This window comes from Stegastes partitus, unplaced genomic scaffold (assembly GCF_000690725.1).
Source record: "Stegastes partitus isolate 25-593 unplaced genomic scaffold, Stegastes_partitus-1.0.2 Scaffold2023, whole genome shotgun sequence".
In the NCBI taxonomy this organism is placed as follows: domain Eukaryota; kingdom Metazoa; phylum Chordata; class Actinopteri; family Pomacentridae; genus Stegastes; species Stegastes partitus.
In genome coordinates, this window is record NW_007579754.1 from 1,689 (window position 1) to 13,000 (window position 11,312).

The following is an 11,312-nucleotide window of genomic DNA, read 5'->3' on the forward strand; positions in this document are numbered from 1 at the left end:
GACGGACGGCTTCAGGAAACAGATTCAAAGTGGCTTCTTGACTCCTGAATGCAGAACGCAATCCCTTCTTGTGTGTAGGTTTGGGCATCTGTAGGCAGATCACATGGTTGGCTGATTTTTGAAGTGAGAAGACGTGAAGCCCTGCAGCAAGCACACATCAAAACCAGCCTTTCTTCTTCTTCTGATATTTTCTATTTCACAAACTTTTGCAGGTATCACAGCTCGCAAATACTTCCCTGCTAAGAGTCCTTCTATTCTTGATTTAGAAATCTGGATGTACCCAAAGGACCGATTCCTTTACATCCAGAATTTGCTGGAATCCTTCTTTAATCTGAGCAGTGCTCCTTGTGGCAGCCAGGTTGCAGGATACGCTTCATCTGATGACTTCTCTCCTTCATCAGCTGAACCGTCCTGCAGCTCTTCTACAGTCTTAATGTGCCTTGATGGCCTAAAGACGTGCAATTTTAGCAGAAACCTTTCTTGGTTTTTCTGATTTAGTCTTCCACAGGTCCCCTTAGCAGCCGATGAAGATAACAAGCTGGGAGAACTTTTTATAGCCTCCCTCTGCTGTGTGGGCACCAGCTGGTTTTATCATCACAAGGTCTGAAGTGTCAGAAAGCTTCTCAGGCTCAAGCTGGCAAATCCTGACATCACTTCAGATTCTTATTTAGGTTAAGTTCACACATATGACGTATTGGAACAGCAGATTTATAATGCAGTGGATTCCAAGCACATTAGAGATCCATCACATGGTCATGTAAACTGAAAAATGCTTGGAGAGTTTTCTAAACATTTTAAAAACACAACAAGGTCTGACGTGTAAAATGAAGAAGAAATATTCCAGATAATGCTTTAGCTTTAGTTCCAGATGTCTGTGCTATTTGCTGTCATCGATATCTAACATTTTGCAATAAGGAAAAGACATAAAGCATCATTGCCTTTACGGAAATTAACAAAACAATCAGAGTGTGTTTTTAGCTCATTGATCTCCTGCAATTCGTACAATAAGAGGAAATAAAATACTCACTGAGGGTGTACAGAAGATATATCAAGTACACGAAGACAGAATAAATATGCAGTAACAGATTGTTGACTGAATAAAGTCAATCAGGCTGACGTAACTTTGACTTACTTCCTTAATGCATCCATTATCCAGCCACTTCCGTTGCCTTCAGGGTGTCAGACACAGGAATCTAATGTTATGTAATACGAATAAGAGACATTTAAAACAACAACAGTGAGACTCTTGGTGCCGTGACCTGCTGTGACTCTTTGTTCTCACCGCAGCGGTTTGGAGGGAAAACGGGCTTTGCAGGCCAAAAGGGTGGAGATGTAGAACATCCTGGGTGTGACTGACAGGATCGTAGATTATGAAGTGCAGAGTGACAAGGTGATTGAAGGTGGAAACTCAAAACTGCGTCCGATACTCCAGAGCAGCCTTTTAGAATCTGTATATTTAATCATGTAGGCCTCAGTACACATACTATTCTAACTTCTTAAGAGTGTTTATCTTTCTCCTAAGTGTTATTCCATCTCACATCCCCTCCTCCATCATCTCTGACTTGCTTGAAACGTTCTTCTCATAAACTACAGATATTAAAATCGGTATCTGTGAAATTTGGGATGAATATATAAAGTACATTCCAAGATTTTGCCATTTTTTGAACTGCTCGTCGACCAACTTTCAGCAGTTTGTTTCGCTCAAGATTTCACACAAATTTGAGGCTGTTTGAACGACAATATCTCAGGAAGTAATATAGTTAAAAGTCTGAAGTTTTCACTGTTATTTCTTAAAAAGTCACTGATACAGAATCAGCAACTTTGGAGCAAGTAGATCTAATAATCTTTAATTATGGGTCAGTTGAAATATGAAAAAAAAAAAAAAAAGAACTTAAGCCGTCATGAAAAGTCCCATTTTTGAGAATAAGTTAACAAAAATAATTGTGATTTTCCGAACCATGTAGCTGCATGTCACAATTACACAAGACAACATATATTAAATATTTTAATAGTAAATACTTAGTCACAAAAATGCAAAAAAAAAAAAAAAAAGATAAAGTTATTTTCTTGAACTTTCATAATCACAGGTATAACTAGTTGTTCTAGAAAAACAAAAATATTGCTAGACAGCCTCATCCAGGTAGAATGGCAGCTCTTCAAATATAACTGAGAAATAATTCTTGTAATTTGGGCATATTTCTTATTTTTTAATATTAAAAAGTATTCTAAACGTATTGTTTTGTATTATTGTGACATGCAAACAGATCTGCTTCCAAACAAAAAGTCACTGTTTTACTTTGGCCTAATTTTTTTTGGACTATTTGATCTACTTGTTCAAGATTACAGATTCTGAATTCATGTCATGATGAAAACTAACAGTTACAATTTCAGGCTTTTATCTTTATTAGTTCCTGAGATAACGTCCTTCAAACAGAATCAAATTTCAATGTGTAAAAAAAAAAAAAAAAAACGTGCTGAAAGTCGGACCACAGGAATATTTTTTATTAATATCTTGGGAAGTATTTGACATATTAAGCTTAAAATTCACAAATAAGTTCACTAATATTCATATTTGACTTTACATTTTACATTATTCCTTTTGGTTGTAGTTCTCTTCTGGCATTAGTATATTTTTAAAATGCTTTTTCTGTTTATCTCAACTTAGAAATAAGTCAGATGAAGCCTCGACTTTAATCAGACATAAAGCTGCAAATCTACCTTTTGAACAATAGATGGCGTCGGTGAGACGTGACTGCAGAGCTGCCTGAATGATCAGTTTGCAGAATAGTTTATCCTCCTTTTATGTCAGAATACACTGTTTTGACAAAAGTAGGGAAAAAAGTTCAAGTGTAATTGTGGTTTGACGTATCATTTACGGGGTTTTTTTGTTTTTCCTGCAACTGACAGCAGATTTGGAAACAAAAGGAGAGGATTTAGCTAAACAGTGGCCACTGTGGGCGGTATTTTTATTCCAATATTTGAAGAAGTGTCCTGTTATAAGGAATAGAAAGTAGAGGAGGGACTTTCTGGAGACGACGTCCAGCAGACTAGAGCAGAGGAGGGCAGGGCGACGTGTGGCCAACGAAGGAGCTTGCGAAAGAAAAAGCTAAACACAGCGGGGACGCCGTATTCAAAGACGGGCTGTTTACTATGACTAATGGCATGCGGTTAGCGGTTGTCAGGGCAACTGGCCGCCGTCCACCGAGGCCTTCGGAGACAAACAGGAAGCAGAGTGAGAACCGAGAACAGCAACTGAAACCGAAACAGCAGCTCTGGATTAACTGAATGGGCTGAGGCGACATCTGCTGCTCTGGCAAAAAAAGAAAAAGAAAAAGAACCACAGCAGGTATCGCCTCCCGTTATCCTCCATCACATGCACCGACTTGCACACCTCAGCAGCAGCAGCAGCAGCAGCAGCAGCGCTTATCTCAGGCCTGACCTCTAAACCCAAACCTCCCTGCAAAGGGAAAGTGGCCTCGCTGCGGAGGACTTTGTTTTCACTGGAACATTTTTTATCTTAACAACAGATACACAAGTTCTCTGAGAAGCCATAAAGCCGGACTCTGATCTTTCTGAACAAGATAACCAGAGAGCAATTAAAAACTTCTCCTCGTAAATCACTCCCAACAGGCCGGGGGGGTTAAATATAAAAAGTCTTTATTCAGATTTACATGTCGATTCACATGTAGGTTAATGTACAGGGAACATACAGTGGAGACCATGAAGAAGCTCATCTGTTTTCCTTTGAACTGAATGTTGATTTATTTCTTTTTTTTCTTTTATGGTAAGTGCAAAGAGTAGAGACACACCTCGGCAGAATCAAATAAAGCACAAGCAGGTTGGAAACGTCAACCGACCACGATCACTGTAAAGTCGTCGGCTGCTGACTTTCGGGTCGAGTTCCCTTTCATACACGTCGCAGAACAAAAATCAACAACCATGTAAAAAGTGCACTTCAGTTATTCTGTCTTTGTGACGACCCCGTCGGGCGTGTTTTTATTTTAAGGCGATGCAAATTAGGGTCTGATGCTTCAACGCTGAAAACATAAATCGGTCGTAAAAAATAAAAAATATCCTCAAATTTGGCACATTTCAACGTCACCAACAGTCTATTATCAGCTGTTCCTTTTCATTATTACACTCAGAGAGGATGTGACCACCGCAGGAAAAAAAAAAAAGAATTACTGAAGAACAGAAAGGCAGGTGTTTGTTATGGCTATCGGCAAAGTTATTAGTATACAGCGCTTTAAATATCACCCACAGAGAACTATCGTGAACTGTAACCACCGAGAGAAACCTTTTTAAAGCGAAGGCACGTAGAAGAAATGTTGTGTACAGTGAAGCGAGCCCCAAACCCCTCGGATTCAGCGAGAATCACCATGAAAGTTATGTGCGTCCAGTGTTAAATTCTCCAGGAGTTTGTTTTTTTTTTTTTTTTGAGACATTGCAGATTCCTATTTGCACTACTTCTTCCTGAAACCTGTGCTTCAGCCTGCTAGCTGCCAGCGAACCCAGAGGACGGCGACGCTCACCAGGACTAAACACCTGAACCCAAATGTGCAGGATTTACATTTTTAGGCTCAAACATCTCAGGACTTTAAGATGAGACACTGCAGAGCTCCAGATGACTCTATTAGGGATGAAAAGGTGGACGTGATGGACTCGTGCAGCTAAAATCAGCAGCAAAATACACTAGCAGACTGTAAAATGGATTGTGGGTGCAGTTAAAGCCAACTCAAGACGTTTAGGTGAACTCTGGAGCTCTGCGGTTAAGTCCTGCCGTCTCTTCCTCTAACTGTCCTCGAGGCCAACGTCCTCAAATTCCGACCACTTCTTTATTTCTCTGAGCCTCCCATCGGGCGCCCCCGGCCTCGTCACGTCGACCTAAACGACCTGCTAGCAGGCTAAAGCGCAGACGAGTTTGAATCCAGTCACAAAAGGCACACGTCATCGATAAGGCTTTTCTTTCCATCTTTCACACAAAAACAAAAACAAAAACAAAAACACACAAACACGCCAGTGCTGTCCGTAAGGTGCTTGTAGCGGCTTTGCAGGCAAACATGAGCTATGTACATTATTAACACCAGGAAGGCAGAAGACACGAGTAGGTTGTTCACCGTCTGTCAGTCAGTCAGTCCATCTGTCTGTTGGTTGGCGAGTGCATTGTCCTGAGGTCTCCAGACAGGCAGACAGATTTAAAAAATAAAAAACAAACGCCTGCCTTCCACCGTGGGCCACAGCAGGGCCTAATGATTGTCACTCTGATTAAACAACGCGCCTTTGATTCGTTTTGTAGCTTCCTCCCAAACAGATAAAGTATGAATACGAACTTCGAGGAATCTTTTTTTTTCCCATCCACGTGTCTCCAGTGAAGCAGTTTATGCCAACACAGGTAAAGGAAATCGACACACAGCTGATGAATTTCAAACGATAAGTGCTAAAATACTGACTCACGCATAACGGATTTAATAAAAACGAGCTCATCTGCAGGCTGAAGCCTCAAGAACTCCTCAAAACTAAAAGCATGTTTTCCTTTCATCAGTAAAAGTGGATTTTTTTCATCCAACAGTGAGTACATTTTATCTATCGTATTGGTTTTATGCTCTTTTAGCCTTAAATGGACTTATTTACATAATCAATTAATAATTATTACCATTATTAGAACTTTTAGTCTTGTCTTCATCCTGTATTTTCTTTTATTCTACTTTTTCCATAATTGGATTTTTATTATTTCATCTGGTGTTGATTTATTTTGTAAATATTTTTTTAACTCTATTTCTCCACTTTAGCCTCTCTGGTCTCTTTTTTTTTTTTTTTTTACAGTTTTTTTATTTCTGTCTGCACTGATCTTCCTGAGAATCCTTCTCTTTTTCCTGTCTGTAAACTCTGTTTTTAAAAAAAGGTGCCATATGAATAAAATGATTCCACTAAAGTGTTGCCACAAAGCAGCGATTCCAGCGACACATGGATGATTAAGGGTCATAAAGGGCCAGATAAACTCTCAAACGGACTTGGAGGGGGGGCGCACCCAGTTCTGCATACACGCTTGTCCATTTGTTTCTAAACTTCATCCTGCATATATACAATAAGTGGGCTGCAAATTCTCCCACACACGAGGGAAGCCGATGGCATTTACATCACGCAGGTCCGTTGCAAAAAGTAGATTCACCTGAAGTGCTCACATCTTGCCAGCTAAGTTAATTAACACCAATCAAGTGAAAGTGAAAACCGAGAGAACCGACGCCCAGACAGGTGCTACGATAAATCAAAGGTGTGGAAGTTTGCCCCTTTCGAGGCCCCAACGTGGCCCTAACGGAGAAAACAAACATTCTCTGTCATCCCTGCGCCCCGGAGGCAGTGATGTGGCTCCCTCGTCTGAGGTCAGAGGTCAGGACGAGGTGACGTCGGAGGTTTTCATGATGACACTCGCGCGCATCTCGTGGGTGTGAGCGGTGGCGGCGGACATGAGAGAGTTCTGGCTGTAGGTCTGCGTCCAGCCGTCGCTGTGGTAGCTGATGAGAGGCGCCGGGTCTCGCGTGCTGGTGACCCTGAAGTTGGGCTTGCTGGGACTGACGAAGGTGGCCATGCCGGGGAGAGAACACCTGGGGATCCTGAGGACCGACGTGCTGTAGTCCCGCCTCCACACGGCACCGATACCCTGTGGGATCAGAGCAGAGCGGACGGCTTTAGCGATCACACCGCCGCGGCTGGGGGAGTTTGTTTTCAGTGTTTAAAGTCAAAACGGCAAGAAAGGAGACTGGAAAGAGGAACGCAACTTCAGCTGTGGAAGCAAAAGTAAACACAACAAAGACTGCGGCTAATTTCTGACGCATGTTGAGACGAAATTGTGCCGGAATGTATCGGAAACGCCAAACAAACGGCAGCAAATACTAACATACAGCTGAATCAACAGCTCCGTGACTCACTCTAAATATTTGAACGTTTATACGCTTCACATGTCTGAAAACTGCATTTCCTGGAGACTATTATTATCCACAGCTGAACTTTCACATTAACATGTACACGTGGTGATAAACAGTGATGTTCTCGTTGTGTTTGTCGGTAGTTGGTGGTGTGTGTGTGTGTGTTTGGTGTGTGTGTACACGAGCGTGTGTACACTGTGTGGTATAATGAACAACAAAGGACTCAAATCAAACTGTTAATGTTTGACAGCAACAGTTCCTGACAAAGCCCTCCCTTTTCTCACTCTCGCAATATTACAGGAAGGAACACACACACACACTCGCGCGCACACACACACACACCTAATGCTTACCCTACAACAAAGTCTTACCCCTAAAACAAACACTTCTTTGAGGTTTCTCAGTCAGAAAGTGACACCACTGAATCTGTCCTCACTTTCCCAAAGTCTATAACTCACACAGGAGCTCACAAAGGTGCCAAGCACTGGTAAACACACTCACGCACCGGTTCTCACAAAGATAGAACGAGCGCACACACACACACACACGCGGACGCTCACACGCCCTTTTTCAGCAGTAAAGTTGAAACAGGTAAAAACCTGTTTAAGTGAAAATCAGATCGGTTAGTGATTCATTCATGTCTCTCTGTTGCGTGTTAGCTGATGAGAAACTAACCTCTTTGATCTCTTCTGTATCGCTGTCCGTGTCGCTGCCTGCACAAATAAAACACACACAAAGTCAGAACCGTGCTCAGAAAAGGGCAAGTTTGCTGTTAGATCACACACACATCGGGCGACGGAGAAGCAGTTAATCAACACGGTTTAGAGTTTAAACCATCAGCAGCACGACTACATTTATGTTAAATTAAGTAAACAAACACAAAAAGCTAAAACAAGGAGTTTAACTTTAACACTTTAAGTTTGATTTACGAAAGATCAAACATGAACAGCAGTGAGGAAGTGAGACAAACTAGAGCCAGTTCTGCCTGAAAGGCTGGTTAGGCAAGAAAAAAAAAAGAAGATACGATAAACACAAGTAAGGGTGGTGATAAAATTATGAATATAGACAAAACAATCCAATGACATCTCAGCAGTAGCCTCCCCTGAGAATTTATGTTATGGATCTATTCAACAGGAGGAGCAATCCTTTCATTCTACCCTTGATTCAAATCTGACTCTCTTTTTATTTTTATTTCCTCAAATGAAGTGTTTCATGTTTAGTCGTCAGCGTGTGGTTTTATTTTTTATGTTGTTTCTTAATGATCTTGTTTCTTAACACGCAGCCTGTTTGCCAAAGTTCCCCGACTCGAGATACGATCTGCAGAACAGAAGGTGCAAACACTTAGTCGGGTGATGAGGCGACCGATGTTAACAGTTCATCAGGTCACCGGCTGAAGCACATTGTTGTCTTTTGTGCTGCCTGCTAGGTCAGAGAGGCAACGAAATGCAGTCCAGCAGCTAACCAGAGGAGCTAAAGCAGCAGTAAAGTGGATTATTTACACTATAAACAGAGCGTACTAATGTATAGATGTGCATACAACATAGAATAGATCATTAAGTCTACAGGTAGAGATAAATAGTGGAATGCATAAACCACACAGACTACAGAACACACAGTATGGACAGTGTTAATGCTATGGAAGAACACAGTCTACCTACAATAAACCAAACCTGTCTCGAGCCTGACAGCCATTTAAAGCTGTGTTTTTACGCACACACAACATTCGCTGCTCCAAGAGAGAAGCTCCTTTGTTTGTAGTGTAACCACAACGATCTAAAAAAAGCATCTTCTGTGGTCAACAACGTTCCGAATAGCTGAAAAGTGAGTGCTTCGGAAAGCCTGCTCCCCTGTAAGCTGCCCTATTTATGCTTCCTCCCGTAACTCTTGCGTGTGAGGAGAGTGTCGACGTGCGCGATCGGCTCACCGCAGCACGAGGACACGGGAGAGATCTGCAGCGGGTACGAGTGGGAGGAGCTGACGGTCTGCTCCTCGTTCTCAGTGGTCACCTCCACCGTCTGGCAGACGAACGGCAGCTGCTCGCTGGTGATCACGTTGTCGTCCACCGAACTGGGAACCACTGAAGACGGACAGACAGGATTCAGTACGACACACAAAGAAAGTCAGATGTAAAAGCATAAACAAAAAATGGATGACGGTGAGCATCATCGACTCCAGCGCCTGCAAATCTGGGTGTAGCGTCTTGATAAAACGTGCAACCTGACGCTTAGAGCGCAGCTGAAGTAAACGAGAAGTAATCTGAACCACAACAAACTCTCTTCCTAATGCATTTCTGCTAAACAAAAACAGTAAACAGGTACGATCTTCTACTGTATTTTTCCCAATGCACAGAAGCATGGAAGACTGGAGGGTTCAGTCACTGTGTTTAGAAATGCTGCATCTCTCCCTCTAATGCAAGCCTCTGAACTGTGTCCCAGAGGTGCTGCTGTCATACCTGACGCGCTGTCGGTCACTGTGAGCTCCACTGCTTCCTGCTTGATCAGTTCTTGTTTGGTGTAGTCAACAGGTGCGGCATGGGCTTCGAAAGGAGTTCTGTCTGGACACGGAGAGGCTTCCTGAGTGGAAAAAGGACACAGAAAAGATTTATTACAAGTTGATATCGTGAGCTGTACACGTCACAGGAAGACATCTTGTTCGTACATGCACACCGATAAGCACAAGGCAATTTACACATTGACTCATAAACACAAAAACTTCATGAAGAGGAATAGTGAAGAAAACTTGGAGATGACAGCCAGGACGTAGAGACCCAGCTCACAAACAACAGGATCCCTCAGATGTTCAGCTATAAGTTAAACTGGAGGTGTACAAATGCTTCGATAAGAAGCTGCTGCTGCTGCTCCGAGTACAGCGACACCAGCATAAAACCTGACATTTGAAGCATTTCAGGCATGTAAACACACAAATGAACCCGGCGCATATATACTAAACCAACCTGCCAAATATTAAACAAGCGTTGTTTCCAACCACCTCGTGTCAAAAAAAATAAAAATCCATGAAATAATATTCAGCCGACTCAACAGTGTGAGAAACTGCTGGGATTTCTGCATTCCTGCTACTGGTTTAATTCTTTACTTGTTAGATCAAGCGCTTGTAGAAAGTGAGGTCAGAATGTGAGTTTATTTCTTCTGCTCACGTCTCTGGGATTTAGCTACCAGTTCCATGTGAGCAGGAGCTACTGGTTTAACTTGTAAATGACTTGGAGAGAAAGAACCAAATGAGGGAAGAAAGGCTCGGTTACTGCTCTTACTCTCCGGTACGTTTCTGTGTCATGCGGGGACAGGAGCCGGCGTTGATTGTTCGAGTCAGATAATCTGGCAGATTGCCAGCTCAAAGCTGAGTAACATTTCCAGAAATGTTTTTCTTTGTCTTGGCAGGAACGAAGGTAAAAAACATTTCTCAGTAAACTCTTTCTGGATTCCCAAACTTGTGGGGGGAGGGAGGTTGTTTGTTGCTCAAATTAACTACAAGGCCTGAGTGAGAAATTAGAAAAGTATTGTTGTTTTGTGGTTTTGTTATTTCTCCTCAGACTGCTGGTTTTTGGTTTTTTTTTTAGCAGTGCTGCAGAATCTGTAAATGTGTCTGAAAATGTGCCAACAACAGCTCGCGTTGTGGTCTCCATGTGTGAGAAGGGCTTTTCCATGTTTAACTACCTCTTTATTTGCTTTGGACTTCCCCTCCTTATCCATCTTCTTCTTTCCTGTAGGGCAAACACGAAAACATCCTTTAGAAAACGATTAAAAGCATGTTGCAGGGATTGTAATAGGAGAGCGAATATGAAAAGAGTTACCGCCATAGCAGCAGCAGCAGCACTCACCTTTTTTCAAGCTCCTCTCCATGGACGAGAGCATCTTATAAACTCTGAAGGCGTTAGTTCCCTTTTTGATGCTTTTGTCCTTCACCTCCTCGATGTCTGGCAGACTGTTCATGGCACAGCGGAAGTTAGCTTTCCATGTCTTTGGATCGGGACGGTCCACACCTGGTTGGTATTTACCTGCACGGACACAGACAAAATGAGAAGGTGGTTATTCATTAGGAGATTAAGAAGAAAATCGATGCTGACCAGGTAACTCTTCCACTTTTAACAGTATAAACACCACATCTCATGCACAACTTTTATTATTATTATTCAGCTGAAGATAAGATAAACTGACTTTTTTGTTGTTTACATTAGTGAGGCGCGACAACAACAAACAAATGAGGCAACAAAACGCTGCTGCTTGATTTGTTATAGTTTAAATATTCAGTAGTTATTTCAGCATCGTCGCCTCGCAGCTAGAAGGTCGACGGTTCACGTCCCGGTGAGGACGTCCGGGATCCTTCTGTGTGACATGTTCTCCCCGTGCAGCGTGGGTTCTCTCCGGGTTCTCC

The 11,312-nt window shown here is 42.4% G+C and overlaps 1 protein-coding gene across 2 annotated transcripts in view; it reads right to left on the reverse strand.

Annotated features, from left to right (window-relative positions):
* Positions 1–3,640: 3,640 nt before the first annotated feature.
* Positions 3,641–11,312, reverse strand: part of irf2b (interferon regulatory factor 2b) — an 11,326-nt gene continuing 3,654 nt past the window's right edge. For both annotated transcript variants that reach the window (XM_008303509.1, XM_008303510.1), the window contains exons 4-9: positions 10,759–10,935; positions 10,595–10,641; positions 9,376–9,496; positions 8,848–9,000; positions 7,599–7,636; positions 3,641–6,658 (exon numbers count right to left, since the gene is read on the reverse strand). In XM_008303509.1, the coding sequence (XP_008301731.1) occupies positions 6,389–6,658; positions 7,599–7,636; positions 8,848–9,000; positions 9,376–9,496; positions 10,595–10,641; positions 10,759–10,935 (806 nt within the window). In that variant the 3' untranslated portion in view covers positions 3,641–6,388. The remainder of the gene's footprint in view (positions 6,659–7,598; positions 7,637–8,847; positions 9,001–9,375; positions 9,497–10,594; positions 10,642–10,758; positions 10,936–11,312) is intronic.